At 39.8% G+C, this 25,945-nt stretch overlaps 1 protein-coding gene across 1 annotated transcript in view; it reads left to right on the top strand.

Annotated features, from left to right (window-relative positions):
- Nucleotides 1-3,301: 3,301 nt before the first annotated feature.
- TRPM3 (transient receptor potential cation channel, subfamily M, member 3) overlaps nucleotides 3,302-25,945 on the top strand; it is a gene marked incomplete at its 5' end in the record, with an annotated part of 67,107 nt that continues 44,463 nt past the window's right edge. The window contains 8 exons of the mRNA XM_009704806.1: nucleotides 3,302-3,374; nucleotides 11,591-11,691; nucleotides 13,503-13,637; nucleotides 16,288-16,338; nucleotides 22,641-22,676; nucleotides 22,821-22,961; nucleotides 24,392-24,421; nucleotides 25,549-25,838. Coding sequence (XP_009703108.1) covers nucleotides 3,302-3,374; nucleotides 11,591-11,691; nucleotides 13,503-13,637; nucleotides 16,288-16,338; nucleotides 22,641-22,676; nucleotides 22,821-22,961; nucleotides 24,392-24,421; nucleotides 25,549-25,838 — 857 coding nt within the window. The remainder of the gene's footprint in view (nucleotides 3,375-11,590; nucleotides 11,692-13,502; nucleotides 13,638-16,287; nucleotides 16,339-22,640; nucleotides 22,677-22,820; nucleotides 22,962-24,391; nucleotides 24,422-25,548; nucleotides 25,839-25,945) is intronic.

Raw genomic sequence — 25,945 nt, 5'->3', positions numbered from 1 at the left:
GGCGCTGAGTTCTCACAGGTAGTCTCACATGATAGGATTAACTTTGATCAGGAGCATCTGCTTGGACCAAAGTTCAGTTAGCTCAAACAGGAGGAGTGCATCCATCACAGACAGAAAACAGCTATGGATAGTTACAGTTAACCTAAACCATAAGGAAAGACTGAACATATCTGTTTACCATTTACCACCTTACAGGTGCAAGGGCACAATATCAGCTGAGTCATTGAGCTACTAACATTGCAGCATTTTGAAATGAAGCGGCATGATATTTTGCCTTTGTTCTGTCTAAAATTCTAGTTCAGTCTTGGGCATGACACCCAAAATTATAATAATTCTGGTATGAGTCTGAGCACTCTCCATTTCCATCTTTTTCCCAATTACTTGACTTTTTTTTCTTTATTTTACTACTTGAATTATGCTAGACCTCTTAAAAATAATGATAAAGTAGCAGTTACTGTGGAAAGACAGCCTTTTTATTCTAATGTAACTAAATCACATAGTTCTATTTTATTGTTAATACAGCAGCAATTTGTACTCCTGAAGTGGATTTATTTCGCTAAGGCATGCAGGGAAGAGAGATGAAAGAGAAATTGGAAATTTAGGGTTATATGTGGTCCAACATATGCAAAGTGCTTCCCTTGGTCTTCCTGTGGTGATAAGCTGTTCAGTGCTTCCAATTTATATGATGCTTTTTAATTAAGCTGTGAGTTCACTGGATGTGTGTTTGAGATGTACTTTGCTCTTCCGCTGAACTCTTGTTGTTCAGTATTTTCAGTCCCCGATGTGCAGACTGCTTCACCTTTGGCCTTAAAGAAGGAGAAGGGCATTTTGCCATGTGGTGGTGGCACCAAGCACTCATTAGTGTCTCATTAGCATTAGCTGATCTGCCTGCCAGCTTGTCACAGCTGTCCTTCAGTGCTGTGGAGATTCCTATGGCTGCCAAATTGTGTAGGAAATCTCCAAGCGTTGTGAGGAAGCTATGATCAGACTGTTATGTGGCAACACTATTCACCCGCGTATTGTCAGCACCTGCCAGAGCTGATCATGAGAAGGGACATGTTCCTCTTTCTCACTGGCTTTCTCTTCCTTCTGCCTTCTGACCTGCCTGCCTGGCTGCTAACCTCCGTGGTACAGTTCGTCATCTGTGGCATGGGAAGTGTTTCATGAGCATGTACAGTAGAGGGGCTGATCTCATCAGCTTACGTTTTTATTGTGTTTTGAGATGAGATATACGTAGTAATGTGTATTTCTACCCACGTTACCTGTGCTGTACTGGTCAGAAGAGCAGACTTCTTGCACTGCAAAGAAAGCTTCTTTGCCGGTCATTGAGGAGATAAGAAAAACATTAGGAAAAACATCAGGAAAAACATCAGGAAAGACTTCTTTACCAAGGGGGTGGTCAGACCCTGGGACAGGCTTCCTAGAGAGGTAGTCAATGCCCCACGGGTGACAGTGTTTAAGAGGCTTTTGAACAGTGCTTTTAATAATATGCTTTAACATTTGGTGAGCCCTGAAGTGGTCAGGCGGTTGGACTAGATGATCATTGTAGGTCCCTTCCAACTGGAACTAGTCTAGTCTAGTCTAGTCTAGTCTATGCTATATATTCTAAAATTTGCAGTATGGGAATAGACGTAAAGTGGTTTGCCAGGAACATCTATAGATTCCAGGGGGAGAGAGAAAATAGATTGTTAAAGTATAATTTGCAGTATTTATGCTTTGTCTCAGGAATACTTTGAAAGGTCAAATTACGACTAATTTGAAAACAGTCTGCTTTAACTGGGGAGGACACCTCACATAAATGGTTTCTCACATTAATTGTTTTAAGCATCATCTAAATCAATTGACTAATTGAGCTAAGCCAGTTTCCTATTACTTCATCCAGTTTGCCTCTCTAACATGCTGTACTACTGTCGCTGATGCCAAAGTCTCTTACCTCCCCTTGAACCCCGTAGAGTTCTAGGGTCGATGAAGGTGGAATAGGTACTACAGGAAGGCTACACTGGGTTTCTTGGGGTACCCTCTGCAAGGCTATTTCAGCTGGCAAGCTAAAGGTTGTCAATAAAGTGTTGTCTACAGCCATGCTGTACTACTGTCGCTGATGCCAAAGTCTCTTACCTCCCCTTGAACCCCGTAGAGTTCTAGGGTCGATGAAGGTGGAATAGGTACTACAGGAAGGCTACACTGGGTTTCTTGGGGTACCCTCTGCAAGGCTATTTCAGCTGGCAAACTAAAGGTTGTCAATAAAGTGTTGTCTTAGCCTTGACCACTTTATATATCTCCTTTCCCCGTCACGGCAGACTGTTCTTTGTGCCCTGAAGTTTGCTGACCTCTATCCCAGATGCGGCTGCAGCTCAGTGGTGCTGTATGAGTACAAATCTAGGAATGTGGGGACAACATATGCTGCTGAATATGAGTGTAAAATATGTTTACACAATTCCTAATTAAAGGTATCACTGAATTAAAAAAACAATTGAGGCAGTCTGTACTGATAAAAGGAAAAAGAAAAACAGATAACAGGTATTCAGATCAAAATGGTGACATAGATTTCATTAGTAAAGGAAAGGCACTAATAAAGAGCTGCAGTCTTAGTTCCTTCACAAGAAGCAGAGGCCCAAGAGCAGCTATTGCCATGACAACAAAAGGAGCAAGGGGATTTACACTTCTATATGTTTCAGTGCAGTCTTAACCAAGAGTGAAACTGGCTTGAAAGAACAGCCCCACTGTATTCATTCTCATTCTGTATGAATTGTGTATCTGACCTTAGTGCCGCAAAGCTTAGATCTTACAGTGATAGGTCACTGACCACACATGGCTAAAGACGTTCCTGGACCTGTTAGAAGCCTAATTCTTAGATTATTTATCTAACTTTCTGCTGTATAAAATCATGAGGTTGAATAGGTTGCTAATTTCAGTCAAAAATTCTTATTCAATGCCATATGCCACGAATGAGGTCCACAAGCTATAAACACCTAGTTCCTCCTAGTAATGTATTGGGAACACTTAATCTAATGTTACTGTAATACAAAAACATTCCTTCATCTCTAATTTCACCCTGTAAGTATCACTGAAGACTTTTCTTCCATATGCTCATTAATACAATTTCTATCCTCAGCAAATTTTGTCTCACAAAAAATACTGTGTTAATACTATCTAATAAGCTTCTCATAAAATGTATGACGTAAGTTCATCTTGTAGCCATCAGGACATTTTGAGATGCAAATGATGCTGCCCTGATTTAATTATTTTATTTTTTTTTAAATTACTCTGGTTTCAATAACAGCATTGTCTTTTAACATTTCAGATCACAGTATTTCGCATGGGATCGGAAGGACACCAGGATATTGATTTAGCTATCCTGACAGCATTACTAAAAGGTAATGGAGTTTCACTCCACAGTGAGTCTGTATCAATCCAAATGGATTAACTCTGTGTGTCTGCAGTGCTGAAACCTGCATTTACCTGATATCTACCATATCAAGATGGTAAATTTGTACCGTGAAATTGAAGTATGCTTTTTGCTCTAACTGCTTTATTACAAAACCAGCTCCTTCTTTAATGTTTAAATAGCTACTGTTTTTCCTTTCTACATTTTTATTCCGCACCCACAATCGCTAACGCCTTGCAAGAAACATCAGTGGTGACTCCCCACTGGTTAGTTGAGAAAGAAGATTAGTACTCACAAGAAGACAACCAAAGAACTTCTTAGACTTAGATTGCCTTGGTAGTTAGTAGAACATCCAAAAGGAGGTTATCTCTCTTTAGAGGAAACTGGCACTACTGTGAAAGTAAAGTGTTATCCACAGTCACCCTAGGAAAGCCTGGGAACTGTGTAGGACTCCCAGCCCCCACTAGTATAGCTAAGAACTTGGCTATTGGGGTGGTAGGGGGTTTAATTTTAAATTTTCCAGGTCGCTAAATCTTTCTAAGCCATTACATGTTACACTTATACTCTTAAAAGATTGTCTTAAAATAAGTCTGCTGTTGCTACAGTTCATTATAAACCCTGGTCTTGGGACACACCATATAGCTTGGCTCCCTTGGGTATATGAAATAATCAGGCAATTTAATGTCTGCTTGCAAATACAGAAATAGATGAGATTTTTAAGACTCTGAAGCACATGTACTTAACCGATGAAGGATTACTCACCTAAGCAAGGGCTGGGAGGTTCTAACCCTCCATTTATGTGGTATTTCCCCAAATGGAATTTTCACAAATTGCATGTTTCAATCACCATGGTCATCTTGTTGCAGACTGGACTGTTTTGTGCTATGTAGTACAGGCCATACTGATTTTAGAAACAGAGAATAAGACATTCCAAACAATTTTAAAGAGCAATCTAAGAAACATTAGGGAATGGACTTCCAAAGGTGACTGGGAAAATTATGTTTCATGAGACTCTTTAGCAGTTGTCATCTTGCTATTACCACCCCCACACCTGCATAAGAGGGTACATAATGCCATGTGGCAGACCTGAATATGAGTCAAAAGGTAATGGGATTTATTCTTGCTCGTTCCAGGGCTCAGTTTTCTTCTCAGTTTCTTCCTGTGTAGGCTCACAAAAGCAATATGAAGAAAAAAGGGAGAAGGCCTGAGTAACTTTCACCTAACCAAGCAAAATACTATTTTACCTTTCACACAATTATTAATCTCATTTCAAAAATATTACTTCAAACATTTAAAACAAAATTCTGAGCAGGAGGGATAAACAAGCACTGGCTACTTCAAAAGTATGATTGCAAGCTGATAGTGACCAGCCAAGGAAATGAGCTGGAATTATTTTGCTCCACTAGCTTTTGTTTCTTTAGGCTTCTGTAGTATTGCTTTCTCCACTTCTTTTGCTCATTTAGATCAAGATACGAGTTGTTTGTCCGGCATGTAATGTGACTATTTTGCTGCTATCCTGAGGTAACAAGTTTTAGCGATCTGCATAATTAAATCTGAAGGCATTTTGGACGTCTTCACACAGAAACTATACAAATCAAGGTGAAGAAAGGAAAAATAAATTAATTCAAATCAAGGAACAAGAATTGCATTCATCACCAAATTCCTCTTTTCTATCCTTACAAAATATTTTAATTGCAGATTTCATTTTTTATCTTAAATATAACTAGTTCCTTCATTATCCTCAGTGTAAAGTGTTCTTTTCACATTTGTTCTTAAGACAATGACTGAAACTACTGCTCTTTATTTCTATTAGTAAGATACAGATTGTCTTAAAGTTGTGGTTCCACTTTTTCTAGGTATATTTTCAAGGTCTGAATCCCATCATAGGTCCCTGGAGTCTTTTACCATGTTGAAAGCTGCCTTTTGAAAGCTGAAGAAGATAAATCATAGGCCTGGGAGCGATTGTTTTCTGTTTGAAAAGTGCTTTTATAGTATTTACATGAGCAACTGTACTATGTTTGCAGTTCGGGTATATGAGTAGTCCTCTCTGATCTGGAATATCCATTTTCAAGTGCCTAATTAGTCCCATCATCTCCTTAATAAAATAAAATTACGTTCCCTCTCCATAATAGTAGTGCAAGGCATTGTAGTGAATTTTTGTTAGCTCAGAAAGTGCCTGGATCTGTGTAAGTTGTTAGCTCAGAAAGTGCCTGGATCTGTGTAAGTAATTTTGACATCTCCTTTCATGCTTGTCTGACAATCTTGATTTCGTAATCTGCTGAGGGCAGCAGCACTTGTGTCTTGCTCAAGAGCCAGAGGAACTAAAACTTATACCTCATCTTCCCTGCTCCTCAGCACTTTCTGATTATGAAGGTATTCAATGAAGATTATGTTTATCAGATGCCTCTTGTTAATCTGAGTGTTTTGATCACAACAAATGAAAGTCCAATTAACTTTTTAATCAACATGTGCAAAGATGAGATCTCTTCTCTCAGGCAAGTCAGTTGTCCTCATTCATACCATGTCTTTGAACAAAGGCTCTGGCCCACCATGAAAGAAGTAATGCCTTTCTGTAAATATACTCCATCAGGTTGCTGGATAGTTGGATTTTTCATGAAATCAAGAAATCTAAGGTAGCAATGATGAACCACTTTTCTATTGATTTACTAGTAAGCAGATTTGAAGACTGGGTCTGAATTATCCTGAAATTCATAAGTTTAGATTCAGGAATTAATCTCTTTCCTCCTCAGCACTGTGTGAAATGGGGACAGAGAAAAGCGTGAAACTGGTGAGTGATTATTTGTTACTTTTTCTTAGTCTCACTGATGAGGATTTTGCAGTTCTTGCTAGCCAGTATTCAAGGCAAGTATTCAAGGCACATACCAGCTAATTACTAATCCCACCCTGGTGTGAGTGATTTTTTCAGGGAGTAGGAGGAGAACAAGGATTGGGAAACATGAAGAATCATTTCCTGCTTGCTGTGTAAAATTTGCGATGAGCTAGTCTCTTTTTAAACCCATATCAGGCACACTGCCAATGCAGGAACTCTCCTGAACAGGATATTCCACAAGCCCCAAACTCTGCACTGAATATAAGAGATTATTTCCTTGTTTGTTTTCATGAGTCACTTGTTTAATCTTGTCAGCAGATCTATCTTTCTTGGAAGCGGTCTCCAATAAACTAGGGAATGGCATCCAAACTGGTTATCAATTTACATTGCATGGATGTCACAACAGCATATGGCTTGTGAATTCCTTTTTTTTTTTTTAATTTTGAGAGACATGCAAATGTGGGAAGTAAGTTTCCAATTGCATGAATTTGTAGCAAGTAAATTTATTGGTATAGTTTAACTGTTTGTGCTCTCTTAACTTGAACAGTTGGAACTCAAACAGTAACGGATTTTGTCCTTTTGCAGCTGCTAATTGAGCAGAAGGCATATGACAGGGAAGCTAAAGACAGCATATGGAGATTTTCTAAAATATAATTTTCTTGAAAGTGGCATCAAGGATCCTAGTTCACAAAGCTGTTGCAATGTCTGGAGCATACTGGCAGCACCAGCCATCTTTCAGCTGGTGCTCCAGAAGCCTTCCCAGTGCAATTGTTAGCATTGGGAAAGAGGTACTGTGTGGTATATGCATATTGTAATATTACTGCCATCTAACCCTCTGAGATAAGCCATGTTAGGCTAATGCAGATCTGATGTCCCTGCATACTTACCAGCCTGTGAAGAAGTCATGAATCACACTTACTAAACAGGCATCGTGTGGTATCAGATGGTCCTGAAAGACAGTGTGATGGTCTGCCAACCATGAAATCACTGACACAGAAGGATTCCAGAGTTAGGCCAGATTATCTGGTTACAGCCCTTATATAGTTGTTGTTGCTATCAGCTTTGTTATTGTCAACTGCTTTGCTAAATGCCAGGAAGATGCTTGTAGCAAATGCAGTGGAAACACAGCCTTTTCACTAAAGAGCTGCTGAAACAGAAGACAACCTAAGACCTGCTGAGATGCAGAGCAGAAAGTTATTTTGAATTGCTATTTTCCCTAATCAAATTCTTTTCTTTAGATGATGATTCAGAGAGAACACTGACATGCTTAGAAGCACTGTGGAAATGAGTCTCCAACAACCATTTCTGTCTAGATAGATCAGTTTTGTGTCATTTCAGCTTTCCAGATTCCTGAACACTAATTATCATAGACTATCCCAAAAGAATCCTTTAGAGGTTTACATTGATCACAGTTAACGTTAGCCAGCATATAAAAACCTGTAGTCTAACTCTTCAGTAATCTGGGATCCTGCAAGGACACGACTCATTGTCTGATGTGTATGCTGGCTCACCTAGGATACAGAGTCAAGCTTATGGTCCCAGGCTTTATCATCAAGGAGTATTGCATTTTTGGTCCAAGATATTCGATACAACATCTGACTTTTTGCCAGAAGAATCTATGCAATATATCCAAGCACTCCTGGGTGGCCATCTAAGAACATAAACCTAACACCTGCAGAAACTAACAACTGTCCCAGATCTTCTTGTTCATTCAAGTTCGCACCATCCTTGCATTGCCTACCTATATCCAGCAATATCTATACTGAAATAAAATACCACCAAATCAATGCATTGCATCCCAAATGCAACTTTTCTTCTAGGAGCATATGAAGGGAAGAAGGAGTCCCACTGCAGACATTAGTCATATTGTCTTAAAACATTCTTTTGAGGAACATATCTTATGCTCAGCCAGACACCAGGATACTGAGTAAACATTACATAGATATTAATCATATTGCCTAAAACACTATTTAAAGCGGTAAGTATACCACAGTAATTAAAATAATACAACTCAACTAAGCAGAGACTCTTTCCATAAAACAGGGTGAAACAGAAGTGTAGAGAGAGGAAATGCTATTTCTCACCACTGACACTGTTAAGGGTCTAAGAAGTTGTTCCAGTGTGATGCTTGTATTGAGATGATGAGAGCAGTAGGTTATTAACTCTACCTTATTTTTTTATTTCCCAAATATCCTTTGGCTTTGATTTGGGTGCATTGCAGTGACACTCATCAGCAAGATGAGTCCTCAGAGAGGTCACTTATGGGATTCTTCTTACTGACTCAAATCCATGCTCTGTGGCACCAAATGCAATCAAGGAAATGACTGAAAGGAGACAGTATCTTAAGAAAGCCCACTTCACTTTTCTTCTAGGGAGTTTTTCTTACATTAGGGGAATTATTTTTACTTCTTAACACTGGATAGAATTCCACCTGAAGTAGTCTGAATACTTTCTTTTTGATTTGAGTCAGAAGTTATAAGTCCATCCTGGAATAAAATTGATTAAATGGCATCCGCAGCCCATATGCTGCTCTGTACAAACTTTTATAGCTTTTATTTTCCTTCTCCTCTTATGTAATGCCAGTGTCATCCACATTGACCTGAAAACCACATAGGGAAGACAGGAAAGGGGAGAAGGATGCAAAGGCTTTCCAGTAACAAACCTTACTCTGGGAGCAGCCATCCCACCATGTGCATCAAAGCCCCAGCATGCAGACCTGTACTGCCCAGTCTACACCCTAGCTGATGGACTGGTTTGGACCTGAAGCACAACAACCCCTTGAGAAACCATACATTTCCTTCAAGTGCCAAATGCCTGCATTGTTCTGTGAGATAATGAGATGAACCATTATGGTAACAAGCACTGAGAAGAGCATCATCTCCAGGACTGTACGTGCACCAACAAGAAAATTTGTCCACTGCTGGCAGCCTTAAACACCATGGAGAGAGGTGGGAAGGACAGGTGTTTGACCATGGCTTGCTTTCTCCTCTGCTCAGTATTTGGAGTAATAACCATGGTCAAAGAAAACAATTCTGATGAACTACTGGGCTTGGGGGCCTTTCTGGAGATGCAGCCACTGCCTCATGCCCCATGCCATTTGCTCTTTCACATCATCTGAAGGCCCTGTGTTCATCCAACAGCTGAGTCCTTCCTAAAGCATGAAAGGCCCAGGAAAGCTAGGTCACCCGACACAGCCTGGGGAAGGCTCCCTGCTAGAAGTTAGAAGATGTTTGCTTAGAGCCTCTATGATTTGGCTTCAGTTTTGGCTGAAGCAGGGGCAGTGTAAGTAGCCCACTTCCTTCCCCAAGTCCATCTCATCCAGTCTTGATCCAAAATGTTTTCTAACCAGGCTGCACCCCTGGCTACCTAGACTGTAGGCTGCAGTCAGTTTAGGAAGATCAGGCAGTGGAGCTTCCCCATCAACGTGCAAAATGGTGCCAGGCTGCGGGATCACCACCATTGCCCGTGGATTTTAGAGTTCATCCGTGTGCCTCCTCTGCTGGTCACCAGACAGCTTGCCCAAGCACCTACCAAAGCTCTCGCTTCTCCTGCAGGCACATGGGTGGGAAGGAGGAGGTCCAAAGAGATTTGGAGAGGATCTGTTGTTTGCTTCAGAAAGAGGGGGGAGCATTATTTGCTCTCTGTACTTAATTTACATTATCATAACAACAGTGGGTATTTTTTCACATTTTTATTAATAAAACAGTAGAGTGATTTTTGCCCTTCCCAAAGGTAAATATTTTTTCTTCTTGAATGTTGCATGTTGCTTGTGTAAGAAACTCAGAAATGTTCAGATGTCCCTGGCATCCCCCATGAGGTCTCTTGTGAGAGCTTTCATCTATGTCATAATCTATAGCAATGAGAAGCTGTGTCTTACACAAAGGGGTGTTCTTGTTACTTCTTAGTCATAGAAAGGTCTTTTACTGTTTTCACTGTTTTTTCTTCTTTTCTTCATTTCTTTCTATCATTCTGCTCCTGCATCACCTACCTTTTCATCAGAGCTGTATTATCTGTAATAAAATGAAAGAAAGTGATCTGCATGATCTACGGTCCACCATCTTCCAAATAATTGCTCTAGATATTGCCAAGTATTTGGCAAAGTTTTGTGGCACTGAACTCACTGCAAAGTTGAGAGTTATGAAAATAAAATGTAGACTAAGTTTCCCAAAGGTCTACTGAACTGACCCGTCACAGAGAATTTCAGCAGCCAGTGTGTTACACTTTATGTTTTCTGTGCCTTCAACTTCAAAGTCCACTTTCAGCTGGAACAGTGCATGATTTTGAATAGTGCTGAAATGGGGACAGAAATGCTTTGAAGTAATGAAAATCTCTTGTTTGTCCTCACTCTATGATATCAGTATAAGAATTAATAAAGACAAGAAAACAGTGGAGGTATGAGGCCTTTAAAAAATGAGCCCTTATACATCACCTAACCACTGCGAGCAGCAATGTAGTTAAAAGTCAAAGCGCCCTTTGTTTATTTGGTTGATCAGTTCATTCAGGCCAGTTCTTCCTGTGACACTGAAGCACAAATACTGTTTTATTATTACAAATCAGCTAATAACTATTAAATCCTTAGTGAAATATTTAAAAAACACAGCAGGGCGGGAATGTCCCACAGCTTCTATTAAAACTACAGGGAAAAACATACCCTCCCTTCCAAAAAACAAACAGCTCCAAACCCATCTTATCATCTGCATATTTTGTTATTTAATTTGGATATATTAAGCCTTGACACTAGCTTTATAGTATGCTTTCTTACATGAATATTACATGTGTGAAGGGAAATTTGTCCCTCCAAGACCCCTCAGTACAAATAGAGGAGAAATTCCTATGCTTGTGCAGGATCCCCACTTTATCAGGTGAGAACACATAGAGGATGTGCATAATACACGACTATTGAAATTGACGGGGTCTGTGTGAGTTGAACCTGTTTGTAATTGCTAGATGCAGGTGTGTGTCTATGTGTGTATTCATGTGCATAGGTGTGTGTGTGTGTGCGTATCCCTGCAGCTGGATCAGTGTCCCTCCCGGCTTCTGCTCTTGCTTCCTGTCTGAGAGGAGGGAAGCCAGTTCACTCCAGCACAAGTTGCAGCCGCTGATGTTACATGTACCTTTTCAACGGGAATGTGAGGAAATAATTAATGTTTATGAGACAGTCTGTGAACCATAGATTCAGATTCGAGAACCAGTATTTTATTACAGGCACAATGGAAGGTTTGGTTTGGTTTTAATATGAGATAGTTGCAGAAATGACATGGACACCTGTGAGACTTTTGACAAAGAAGAATTACCATGGTGGTCTGTTGACTGTGTCTAAAGTATGTCTTGTTTCTTTTTTCTCCTCCTCCCTGCACCCCTGTCTGTATATGCAGGAGCTAATGCATCTGCTCCCGACCAGCTGAGCCTAGCATTAGCCTGGAACAGAGTAGACATCGCCCGCAGTCAGATCTTTATTTACGGGCAACAGTGGCCGGTACAGTATATATACAGCATCTCCTACTGAAAACACTTTAAACCGTACACAACACTGAATCCATTCTGTTGGCGGCGGTGATTCTAACACGGTTTAAAATGTACGGAGTCATGCTCCCAGCCGAACACCAAGTTCCCATTCACTGCTGCTGAAGGCGGGCACGGTTACAAAGATGTTCGTATGTTCGGTTGTTGAAGGAAATGGTGACATCTAGCGATGCCTTAACACTGAGGGACCACGCCTTTAAAGAGACAGGAGGCAACACATTTATACTACCAAGCAATGATTCTGCAAGCTGAGAGAAACAAGTATCTGTTTACAGCCATGTTGCAATGTTAGGCTATAAATTAAAGGAAAGGCAAAACAACTTTTTGCTCTTCAAGCAATATGCTTTTATATACAAATACTGAATTTGATGGTGTCAAAAATACACTGCACAAATGTTGGAGGTCGTCAAGTGGACCACGAGAGCTGATCAGCAGTGTTACCACAGAAGTGCTGTGGCTCCAAACCCGAGCTGGTGTTAATTTCGCGCCCCGTGCTGCTCTGCATCAACCTGCCTGCTTCACCCCTGCCCCATCCTGTGCTCCAGCTGCCGGCTGCGGGGACGGACGGGCTCCCAGGCCAGCACCCTTGCCCTGGGGGGTACCGTGGGGTGGGCAGAGATTCCCTGCAGGAGTGGGAGGGCTATAAACAGAGGGGTTATCGAGTGCTGTGTGGGGCAGAGGAGGAGTAGTCAACTCCCAACTTGTGCTGCAGTTTTTACCGCGGTAGACGACGTCACCCAGAAAAGGAGGACTCTCTCTCTATACCTGTAGCTCCTTAAAGCCCACCATATCCTCATTTGGGAGTTTTAATTGGATCGCAATATTCATTACTGTGACACTTCTTTTGTCACCGTCATGAAAATTTCATATGCTGTCATTGCATGAGCATTTACAACTCCCAGTGGAAAAAATGTAACAAAAGGAAAAGTTTCTGTGTAAATATCATTGCTTCAAATGTAGTTTCTGGAGCTGCTGCCCCTTAAAGCTAGTTTCAAAAATCCTGGCCTTTTCAGTCATGGAGTGAACAGGACTATTTATCTTGTCTTCAATATTGGACATAAGTATGCATCAAAACATAGGATGGATTTTAGTGGTACTAAACTGCCCTTATTTTTATCGGTCCATCACCACATCATAGCAAAAATTTACATAAATGCAGCAAGCTGCAATCATTTTGCCAGCTAAAAGCAAATAATAATAATATAATTTCCCATTCTTCTAACTCCCCCCAATCTGCAAGAGGTGGAAAAGGAGAGGTTTTGCTTAAGAAGACCTCTTGCATTTGGCCCTTCAAAGAAATGCTACTTGTGAAGCTATTTCTGCTTCCTGGGTGTCAAAGTTTCCCTGAGTTTCCATACCACGAACAGAGGGAAAAGCTAATAAAGATGGAATTAGAGTGTGCGTGTATGTAACAAATATACCCAATATAAATAAAATGTTTGTCAGGAAAGCAAGAAATAAAGATAATAATGAGATGGTGAATAGTCTAGAGGTGTGGTCACCAGTTTCCTGGGTTCCAGTTCCTTGGTCCTAATCTGTATTTCCTAGAGCATGTTAATCTTAGCACTCTGACACTCATTTTTTAAATGCTGCCCTGAATCAAAGAAACTAATATAGACTAAAACTATGATTATCCCATTTTAAGTTTGGCACAGCAACCCTCAGAATTTTGTCAGGATTCCCTACTTGTGCCAGGGTGACCAGACCAGCTGGGTACAGCCTGCAATGCCCAGGAATGGCCTGAATTAATCACTTACTTTGCAGGTGGGCTCCCTTGAGCAAGCAATGCTGGATGCACTGGTGTTGGACAGAGTGGATTTTGTGAAATTACTCATAGAAAATGGAGTAAGCATGCATCGTTTTCTCACCATCTCCCGGCTAGAGGAATTGTACAATACGGTAGGGCCAACCTAAGGCAAATTTTCTACCTCTGTGTTCATTGTTCTAGCTCCCACTTGTATTACAATGACATGGTGATGCACAAGGCAGCCAATACCTGCTGCAGAAATTCTCCATGTTGGAGTCCACATTGTGTCTTAGCTTCGTCTCTCATATGATGGAACATGCTGTGTCTTGCCCACCTAATCTGCTGCACAGATTTTGTAAGACATGGATTAAGCCCCACACAGTACCAGCTGATTTCTGGTCATTGTAATTCCAATATGATAGACCACAGATTTAGGCAGAAGGCACTGACTGGAAGACAGTAATTGGCAAGTTAGGACCTGTAGGATTGTGATCTCTGACTCCTGACAGTATAAAACCTTATGGTTCCAGAAAAATCTTGCAACTGTTATTGAAACTCAGACACTAGAAAACAAATAGAAGCAAACTTCTTGGGGTAGTATTCTGAATTTGAAGGCAAAATCTGATGATTTCAGGAGGTCTATTGCAGTGAAGGACTTCCCCATGTCCTGACCGAATGTTCCAAAAATGATAGTTTGGACTTTTAAAAGCCTGTTTGCAAATTTTATATCTTTGCCCTTAAAATGAACATAAAACTGCACAGGTTCAAATTGCTTCTGATATCTCAACTGCAAAACACATTCCAGCATTCACATCATTATTGCCTACCAACAGAAACCAATAAGTTCAAATTACTTAAGTGGTATGGAAAAAAACTTAAAGCATTATCTAGTTCTTAGGATTGCTAGTTCTGTCTGTTGGAGAGAGGTTGTGATATAGTGCATAGCCCGTTTCAAAAAGTTTTTTTCTGCCAGTACTTTTCAAAGCCCTGCCATCATAAGCTGCCACACAGTGCTGTTATCCAGAAATGTTTCACACTGATGGTGACCAGAAGTCAGCTTTTCGGAAATATCAAATATGAAAATAATTAATTAAATTTGTGCAAAATACAGAGGAACAGGTATCCATGCAACCCTTGAGGCAGATTCCCATCTGATCTTTGATCGACTTAAACTTTGCCTATCAACTCACATCTATGTATTAAGAACGTAACACCTATGAGCTTTCTTGCTACAGAGATAAGCATTGTAGTTCGTGTCCCAAAGTCAGTTTTTACAGGGAGTAAGTCTGAGGACAGTCTTCAGTTCTGCAGTTAAAAGAAGGCCTTTTTGAACAAATATATTATGCACTATAGAAATCACTATAAATTATTAATGAAAGAGTTCTAAAAGACTCAGGCTGTGAAATGCCTAAACTACCAATTATATGACCTAATGTATCCATAATAGCCTTAGCACCAAAAAAATTACGAGGCCAGTTAAATAATATCAAATTTCAACACAAGTCATGACAGTGACCTGGGAAGCTACAAACCAGTGAATCTAACTTCTACCATGGCAAATTTGTAAAAATACAGTAAAGAATAGAATTAATAGATGAGGGGATCAATCTTATGTCAAGAAAGAGTTTACCCGGCTTCTGTAGGAAAATGTTAGGCCTTAGAAATCTAGTACCGTTTCTAAAGTCAACATGCAGGAAAATAAGGATGTTGCACTTCGTCCACCTGTTTTTGCAAAACCTGTTTGACAATATCTGAAAACCTCAAAAGTTATTAAAGAAATTTAGCTGTCATGGCATAGAAGATAAGGGGCACATGGTTTAAAAACTACTTAAAGGATAGAAAACAGAGAGTAGGAATACATGATCTGTTCTCACCACAAAAGGACATTACAACTAGGGTCATCCAAGACCCTGTACTGCGACTACTGCTGTTCAACCTGTTTAGAGATGATCTGAAAAATAATAATTACTGAAGGAACAATGTTTACAGGTGATTTGGCATTACTCAGGGTAGGCAAATCTGAAGCAGCATATGAAGAATCACAGGAAAGTCTCATCATGCTCAGTGATGGAGTTACATAAAATTAAGCATTGGCAAGTGCAGAACAATGTATATATGGAAACACTAACTCTGCACATATGCAGTGGTCTCATCTATCATCAGTTACAGCCAAGGAAACCTCCCATAGAAGTCTCTTAAAATAGCAGCAACAGTCAAAAACGCAAGAGAAAAAAAAAAGTACTTCTGCACATAACATATAAATGAAATTGTGGGAGTCTGCTGCAGCATGTTTTGCATGCCAGGTGGAGTGAAAAGAAGATTGGACAAATTCACAGACTGCGTGCTGGTAGTGGCTTTCAGATAAGACAAGCTAGATGCAATGTCGGGCTCAGGGCCTATCTGAGCCACCAACGGTGGAAATGGAGATCCCAAGTGCAGGAAGGCTGATACTTAAGCATCTGTTTTTCCTTCCACTCTCTCCCAGAGGCTGTGCATGTTGTGCTGGGCTCCTGCTTTGCCTAAGACAGTAGCCTAGTCTGGTATATAGGACCTTAGTTTTCATCCAGTATGGCAGTTCTTGTGATTTTCTTACTGAAGGATTTTGTACAAAGCAAAAGTCAGGTGAAATAACACTCTTGTAATTGATTTTATTTTTTTTAATTGATAACACTGTACAATTGAAGTGCTGTCAGTTCCCTGATTTTTGAACTACTAAAGTGAGAAAGCCATTTCAGCATTTACACCTTGCAGGTCTTTGGACAGCACAAAACTACTTTATTCTTCTTTGTTTGTCCTTTGCAGAGACATGGACCATCCAACACACTATATCATCTAGTCAGGGACGTCAAAAAGGTAAGAGTCCCATAGACGGTAGGTTGGAGATAATGCTATCATTGCTTTTTGTAGCTAGATACAATCTCTGTTTTGCATGAGCTTTCAGTCAGAGCCTTCTCCCTCCCCTGCCATTACAGAATGTACTGTTTGTATGTACCTAATATGAACTTTTTGCATACAAAGCACAGTTAGCAAGTTACTTGGCTTGCTTTCTCTGTAGTTTTAGATGCTTGGGTAATAGTGCTTCTGCTAGCATAATTGTAGGCTCTTCCATACCATGTGGATTTATGCCATTACTTGTATTTTTCCATACCTGCAACTATTGTCAAAGCTAATTTCCATGTTGTTAGTCTAGTCCAAGCCTGTAAAATAGCCCTTATCCTTGTGCTGGATCCCAGTTTGTTGAAACCGTTCCTTGTTCTGTGTTGCGTGGTATGTTGTAGCCATCTTCCTCAGCGGAAACATACAAAAAGAAGTAGTGCAACTTTTCTCTGCCCTCTTAGCAAGCTAATTTCAAGCATGTTGAATTATAAAGAGCCATTAGGACAGCAGGACAGAAACATAGAAAGGTATAGTGACAGGCAGAAGATACCAAATACCTTTAGCAATGTGTTCAGGATTAAAAGTGTTACAGCAGCAGCAGTGAATGAAAATCCCTTATACCCTAAATATATGAATCAAGGAGATTGAGTCTGCAACTGATCTCATCAGCTTGAATATTCTCCCAAAGCATGTGCAGATTATAACCTTGCACTTTACGTAATTCGGACCTCAAGGGTAGAATACTTGAGAAAGGAGATTTCTGTACATGGGACTAGATAGAAGACTGAAAAAGTAATGGAGATTTTTTGTAAGGGCACAGGTTTTGTTTGTTTCTTCTGTCACTGACAGCTGAGCACAATCAAAGGCAACTAAGGGAGAGGAGTGGCAATGCTTCATATATTTTCTTTGTGTTAAATAATGCTACAGAATAATCAGTAGTTACGTTTAGGGAGGTTCTGGTGGTTTTCTTTGGTTAGTGTGTTACATGGCATCATCATTGTTCAATTATATATAGCATATTAAGTGACCATCGGAAAGCATGAAATGGCTACAGAAGAAGCTGAAACTGTTCTTACGCACAAATCCCCTCGGATGGAGCAGAGTAAAGCTAGAATACATTTAGACTGGATACTTCCCTTGAAGCCCAAGTTACCAGAATTTTTGTTTTACTAAATACACTGTCATTTATGTGCCTATAAGAGTTTGAAACAAGCATCATCTGTCTTCTTACTTTAAAATATAATAACTTTTAAACTCCTTCGCTCCCCCAGCATCACCTTTCTGAGTCCTCCTTCAAAGGCACAGCAATTTGTATGTTGATTGACTAAATAATATCGACATGTTTTCCTGAGTCCCTAACAAAAGATGTATTTTTAAAGGAGTTCTTGAAAAAAAAGCCATGAAAATAGGCAAAGACGATCAGTACTCATAGGTATATATTGATAGACTTTGGCATTAAATAAGCTTACATTGTATTTAATGACATTATTTGTTACACAGTGATTGTTAAATGTTATGTGATGGTCATTTTTCTATAAACTCATCTTTCTTCCCTCTGTCTGTATCTAAAGTCTCCAGTAATTCCCACTAGATTAAGTCAATGTGTACTCTTAACTGAATAGCTAAGGGCTTTAAAAACAGATTGGTGCAGCCCCCTAGCACCTTTGTCAGAAAACTGCACCTCTGGGGCTGTATTTCTTATTTTGTTAGTGATGAGGAACAACTGCGATTCACTTGGAGAAAAGTGACAGCTCGCCATAGCCCTGCCATCTGAGCAGATCCCTTACCAGTCAACCAAGCTGTAAATCAGTCAGCAGATCTGACAGCAGTTTAAATGAAAACATCTCCTTCAAAATAACTTCTTAATGGACATCACTATTTGACAGTTAAGTGGCCCACCACGCATGAAAACCAGACCACACTGCCTATACTAGTTTTTTGAGTTTCTATATATTTTGATGCCCGATACCTAACCTGTCAGATTTAATTACAGTATCACAAATTATAAATACAAAAAATGTAGTTATGTCACCTTAAGACAACACCTAAAGGATATGCATAATCTGTGCTTTTTATGCATACATCCCAATTTTAAAACCTGCACTATTTAAAAGGGTGCATGCTATAAAAAGTTACTTACATCTGCTTCATTGTGAATTCTCAAGTACAGAATGGATGCTTACAAATTATAGAAGCCTTATTTAATTTACTGCTATTGTATTACACAGCTATATAAGTCACTGGGGGGGGTGGGGGTTGTTTGAAAGACCACCTTGCCTGCTTAATAAAGAATTTGAACAACGGAAGTCACATCAGCACATCCTCTTTGTGACAGCTTACAGACACCCATGTGTGCACACACACACACAAACATATAAGACAACAATTTATTTTCTCTTTGGATTTCCAAATACTACTGTGAAGAATGTTAGCCTGGGCAGCATATTGTAAAGACCTGGAGATGCAGCCTTAAAAGAATTTACAGTAATCACAGCGCACTTTATTTCTGCGTATAACAAGACAAAGTACTTCTTAATGACTCCGCTTTAGAGACAATGGTGCTCATCTCTCTTTTCAGTCCTCTCAATTCCATAACTACATATGGGGACAAATCTTCCTGCGTGGTTTGCCTCATGGCCTTTTTGACGTCTCCTGCGGAGGGTATAGTCTCCATCAGGCAGGGCCGGCTGCCTGCCCTGGGCCATACCAGCCCATGCCCCCCGCCTAGGCAGGAAGAAGCGGTGGCCGTGCTGGACAGCCTGTGTGGCAGTGAAGGTTGGCCTCTACAGGTTGCCTTTTAAAAATCCTTCTGTGGCTCGACTAGCTAATGAAGATCAGTAGAAGTTAACAGGTGAATTTTTTCTTTAACCCAAAAATGGTATATAATCAATATATCTTAATCCCACTCTGGGGTGATATAAGTTTTCAAAGTTCTTTGTTTTGGAATGCCACTGTATGTCTACATTTCTAGAGAATTAACAAGCAATATACAGAATTTTGAAAGTATTTTTTCCTGAGTATCCAAAATCAGAGGCTTCGTGCCTGCTGAATATAGAAATACACTTGAAGAGAAAAAAATACTATAATTGATTAGCTACAGTTTAAAGTTAAACTTTCTTCAGGAAAAGAATCATGCATTAGCACTGAAGAGCTTGACCCAATATTAAAAGGTTAGTTGATTATTAACTGAGGTACCTACCATACCTAAAAATCAAACCTTCTTCTCTGTCATTCTTGACTACCTTCGCTCTACTAGCATTAACCCATCCAAATTTTTGCTGTTCTTGGAGGGGTTCTGGCCCACTTGCACCACAGTGCTTCACTTACAAGCAGATTCATCACTGCCAGGGTGGTTCAAGATGTTTGCTGATACAGTAAATGCATTGGCACATCCATAACCCCTCGCACAAGGATGGTCCGATTTGCTTTACTAGGGCTGCTTTGGAAAAGTAATTGTGGGTTAGCATGGAACGATATATATGTGTATTTCTGCTGTGAATTTGTGAGTTTTCTTCAGTAAAGTGTTTCAATATTATCTGGGAGGTTTAGATGCATCTTTTATTAAAGTTACTCTATTGGAAATTTTTTATCGAAATCCCCTTATGAAATTTTAGAAATCAGGAGTACTGTATCAAGAAACTCATGCTTTTATAACACATGCAGCACCCTAATGCCTGTTGTGCTTTCTTAATTGCTCAAGTAGTTTTTGCCACTTAATAATATCAGAGCATTCAGTTTTAGTGTCTTATAGTAAGACGGCAGGAATCTGTTGAAGAACCACAACTCCGTCTTGGAGCTACAGCTCCCACTTCTGCCAGTGCCTTCATCCTTGTTCTCATAAAACTGTCATTGCTTTAAGCATTCTGGAGAGAGAACAACATTTTGCGTACAACAAACAAACAAACAAACAAAAACTAGTAAGATTTAATTTTTAGATTTACATTATTAAACAGTTCAGAATAAAAATGACTGGGTTCAAATAAGCTAAGCTAATACGTATTCCTACAAACCGTAGTGATTCCCCTGCCCATTAGATTAGCCAAGAGTAGGAAGAGTGCAAAAGGATATGCTAAGGGACGTTACATGAAAGACAGTTGGCAGCTCACCTTTTGCCACTAAATCTGGTTGATCTGTCCCTTTGAACCCTAGCCCATTGCTAGCCATGGTACACCACAGCACTACCTCCCACTCTCGTTCATCAGCATTTCAGCGTGCTGTTTGGGCCATGGTGAGCAGGGAGCGAAATAAACATTGCTCTTCCTGGCTGAAGTAGAAGAGGAAGGAGGGTCTTTGCATCCATTTCATCTCTTCTGCAGAACCAGTTGCCATCTGCTCTCCATTAGTGTTTCTCTGCTCTGAATCTAATAAGCACGTCTGCAGAGAAGCCAGGCAGATATCTGCAGACATGCAGATATTTCCAGCAAGACATGGCAGTCATAAAATTGCTGCATGCAAATTACTAACCTCCTTTTGATGACCACATAAAAAGAGCTACAGGCTAACTGTAATCTGTGCTGTATATCATTATAGAAAATGTGATTATTTTATTACAGTGGACTGAAAGAGTTTGAAGCTAACAATTACAATTTCCTGATCCTTCTGCAATGTTGACTATACAAGTTAATTTTTTATTAGAGTAATTTTCTCTTTTCCAAGGCTACTGCTCGCAGTTCACAGAAGGATAATTTACCTCTCTTTCCTTCTTTAATTTGTAGTTACATCTCTTGCACAATGACATACAGGACAGAGGGGGTTCTGTAAATCCACAGGGTTCTTAATGAGAGCTCTGTATCTGAGTGACCCATTCACAATTTGCTCAATCATGCCTTCTTTTCTGGTAGGGAACAGCTCGTTGAACCATAAACTGTCATCTGAACAATTCAGAGGCAACGATTTAGAGAAGGAGGCAAACTTTCATTTGGGGGCATTCCTTTCCCATTAGCCCTTTCCTCCTGTAAAGGGATCACACTTTTCCTTGTGGAGTTCCCAGGAGGGAACAGAACAGCTGATGTGCCCATGCTGGGGTTTTGTTCTTCCATTGCCAGATACCTCCAAGAGCGCTTTAGCAGCACATCTGTGAGTCCAGCCCACCCTGAAAATGTTCTGGCCTCCTAGATGTCACATCAGGCTTATTGCCACTGGAGAATAGAAATGCCTAGTTAACTGAAAGGCAGACTCAGATTCATATGCAGTAAAAGACAATTTGTTACTGAGATCTTTCTTCATAGCTTTGTGAGCCATAAGTATTGGAGAACTCATAACCTTCATGTTGCCATTTTCACGGTTGACAGTGAAAAGAAGGAATATACGTGCAAGGGATTTGACAAAGTGAGGGCAATAAGACGTGGACATATTTATCATTCTTTTTCCCTTCAAAATAAAAGGTGCATGCTGAAGACGTATATATACATTATATTTAACAGAGGATAACAAAGGAAAAGAAATGGAAAAGCAAATATGTAGACGCCTTTTCCAGGATCCTGCTAATGACCCTGGCCACAAGCACAGTTCACCTCTTGGGAGAAAATCTCCCTGGTATTGCTAGAAATGAGGTAGCAAGATTACCATGCTTAGAGGGGCTTTCTGTAAAATATGTTGGGAGTTCAAGGAGAGACTATCTAGGAAAATTGCTAGGCCGGTAGTTTTCTTCTGGAACAAAACCCCAAAGAATTAGCCACAGATATTTTGTTTATTACAACTTTCATACTTACTTTGATACACACAGATGCTTTCCTCATACTAGGTGTGGAATTTAAGCAAAGATAAGTGTTTATCTGTACATAAGTCTAAGACCGAATGCTAACAGACTCTCCTTGCCTCTAGTGACTAGCAATAATAATAACTCATACACTGTGTAAGTCCTCTACAGTGGATGTCCCTCCTGCCCTTCCTTTCCTGAAACATGGGAAGGAAGCACTGCAGGCTAGGAAGATCACACACAGGAGCTGGTTCCATGTGAATAAAAGATATCACATGATGTCACTTCACCGTGCCTCAGCAGTGCAGATGAGGCAGTCGGAAGAGATACCAGCAAAGAATTGAGATGCTAGGACAAGAGTTGTGGGGGACAGATGGTGCAGAAAAGGTGCTATCTTGCAGGACTAGAGTCCAGCAACTGTGCCTGAACTTTCAAGTGTGCTGATCCTCGTGCTTTTTGTTCTGCAGTCGTGTTCCTTGTTTCCCCAGCTGAAGAATATGAGTACTGTGTACTGATGTTATCTTCTGTTACTTCCATCAAGTTCTTCACCTTCTTATTTAACTTATGTCTTCTTTCCAAGCGAGAATATCCAGGTTTCGGTTGGATCTATTTTAAGGTGAATTAATTAACCAGCATAATAATACATTCCTGTTTTTAACTATTTAATTTGTTTTATTCTAACATCTTTAAAAAGTATATTTAACAACACCAGTAACAGGCATTTATTCCTCCCCCACCATCCTTCTTATATTCACTGCAGGGAAATTTACCTCCTGATTATCGGATAAGTCTGATTGACATTGGTTTGGTGATAGAGTACCTGATGGGAGGAGCATATCGCTGCAATTACACTCGGAAGCGCTTCAGAACACTGTACCACAATTTATTTGGGCCCAAAAGGGTAAGGAGCAAGTTATTTGCCACCTGTATGACTGCACCCACTGGCAGGAATTACCATAGCTTCTTAGATGGTTCCAGGCTGGGGGATCCACTTGCATACACTATTCAGTCTACAGATTCATTTCCATTATGTACATAGCAGTTATTTCACCACAACACACTGCAAGCCAGCCACTGATATGAGCTACATTTTTTATGAATTTAATTAAAAAATTATTGGGTTCTGCTGCCCTGGTGAGCCCAAGACATAAAACAGTCTCCTCTGGCTCTAAAATCTGCAACTATGAGTATCCACAGCTTTTGAAAGACAAGTTTTTTGACCTGTAGTAATAATAATACCATAGGGCACCTGAGTTAGACTTGAAAAAAAATTGTGTCAAAAAAAAAAATAGACACATTTCCTATCTCCTGGCTCATCATCTTGATTGTGGCCTGGAGGTATCAGGGCAAAGAAACCTGTAACTCAAAATTGGCTTTATTGGCTGGATATAGCTCCAGCAGAGTCAATGAACTCACAGCAAAAGCACTGTTCAGTAGTTTTGTGGTTTTCATGTTCTATAGATTACAGTACCTTGAATCCAAAGTAAGTTTACCACCTTTCTAAACCATAAAAGATATTTACTGTCATATTATTGTCCATAATTCCACCGACCTAATCTAACATGAAGAAAAATCTGCTCAACTGCTCCCAGTAAGATCTGCAGTTCTTTCATTACCTGTATTTTTACCTCATATTTTCATTTCCTGTCTCAGTTCAGATTTTAGCAATACGTATTATTGAATATTGTTCTAAGTGGCTATAAAGAGCAACAGCTCTGTGATATGGTTACAGCCAAACACCTGGAATGGGTTTGTTTCACCAAACTTTTTTGCTTCTTCACTTTTGACAGGAAAGGTAGTAATTGTAGCCGTTTCCCTTAGAGAAGAGACTTGCTTCCCTTAGTCACTCCATTAAGAAAAGCATTTGAATAGTGATTCCACAGGTAGTGAATCAACATAGAGAGCAGCTCCACAGCATCAACAAAAGTGTGCCAGGGGAATGGCCAAGATACTGATATAGTCCAGAGAAATGCATTCATGCCTTAGCAGTAATTCCTATCTCTTTTCCACTAGAACAGCCTCAAACCAGCTATAATTTGTACTTGAATCCAAATGTATGCCTTCTGTAGTATGTTTTGGAGAAATAGGGTCGAAGTCAAGGTTGAATGAAATATATACATGTAATTATTCGCTTGATGTAAATATGTATATTATACTGCATTACATATCTATTATCTATATTAGACATTGTCTATTATATACTCTATATTATGTTACATGTCACATGTTAAACACTTATGCATGTGTGAATGTATGTATGTATAAACATATATTTGTAATTTTTCATCACTATTCTGGGAGAAATAACATTTTTCTAACTTTTTTGTACAGCCAAAAGCCCTGAAACTGTTGGGAATGGAGGTAGGCGATATGTGATAAATCTTAATGTCTTTTCCTTCTTTGGCAAAAATACGCTATATCAAGATAATGTTTAAATTCACTGTAATGAAGGCACCAATAGTTGTTTTTAAGTTTTCTATGAGAAATGTGCCACACAAATTGTATTTTTCATTCAGATAACTTGTTTACACAAGGGCCAGATTAAGAAACATTTCTTAATACAACTGCAGCGTATAGACAAGCAAAAAGAAGGCTCTGCCCCCTCTACGCATCATTTTTCTTTTCACGAAAATCAAAGAAAGTGTTTCAATCTGTCAGGCCAAGGAGAATTTTGGTCAGATAACTATGTAACTTTTAAATGTGTTCAGAGAAATTAAACAGTTGCAGAGAATGAAGCAGAAATCTTTACATGGGCCAAATTTCTATCAGTTTGTTGACACTTTTGGCTACTCCAATGCTTCAAGGAGATCGTAGTGTTTTCTTGTTTGTTTATTTTATACAACAACTTTCATTTTGCTGTCCACAGACTCACCACAGAACAGGTCAGCTCCTCTGATAAAAGCAGTAGGCTAAAATGGGAAAGAAACTAAAGGCAATAGAAACTACAAAGAGCTGGAGAAAGGGATAAACATGGGATACAAAGGTAGAATGGGAGTGAAGAAAAGAGATTCCTACTCTTGTGAGAAGATAAAGGGAGAAAACATAAGAATAAGCAGGGAGGGATTCTTCAGCAGACCAGAACATCCCCTGGATTTGTACCTTCTGGAAGTGGAACGAGGTGGAGGCATTAGAACAGATGTTAGATTTGGAGTGAAGTCTTAGCTATATTTTAATGGTGGCTTTTCCAAAAATGGTTCTGGATATTGTGTGATTGTGCTCTGTGTTCTTAGGGAGAAAGAACATTTCAGAGTGATAGTCCGAAGCTCTTTTTCCCCATGTTTAGGTATGGGGTTACTGATTTCTTAATTATGGTGCATGGACCAATACTATTTTCATCATTTTCCTGTGTTAAATATTTTCTCAAAAAAAGAAGAAGGGGCTGGTGTGCGGGGAATGTGTGTGACATCTCAGGTACTGACTGCAATGCATTATGTGAATTGATTCAGTTCCTTCACCAGTGAAAAAAAATTCCTCTACAATTCTCACAGGATGATGTCCCTTTGCGGCGAGGGAGGAAAACAACAAAAAAAAGAGAAGAAGAAGTTGATATTGATTTGGATGACCCTGAGATCAATCATTTCCCCTTCCCATTTCATGAGCTGATGGTCTGGGCTGTGTTGATGAAGCGTCAGAAGATGGCCCTCTTTTTTTGGCAGCATGGGGAAGAGGCTATGGCTAAAGCACTGGTGGCCTGTAAACTCTGCAAAGCCATGGCCCACGAAGCATCAGAAAATGACATGGTAGATGACATATCCCAAGAGCTGAACCATAATTCCAGGTGAATTTTCTTTCATGAACACTTCAACACTTCCCTGAGTTTAAAAAAAAAAAAAAAAAGGAAAGAGGCTGCTTTTGCTTAACTCGCCTGAACTTTCCTTATCTGTA

This window comes from Cariama cristata, unplaced genomic scaffold, assembly GCF_000690535.1.
Source record: "Cariama cristata isolate BGI_N322 unplaced genomic scaffold, ASM69053v1 scaffold10917, whole genome shotgun sequence".
Classification (NCBI taxonomy): Eukaryota; Metazoa; Chordata; class Aves; order Cariamiformes; family Cariamidae; genus Cariama; species Cariama cristata.
This window is presented reverse-complemented; position numbering and strand designations above follow the sequence as displayed.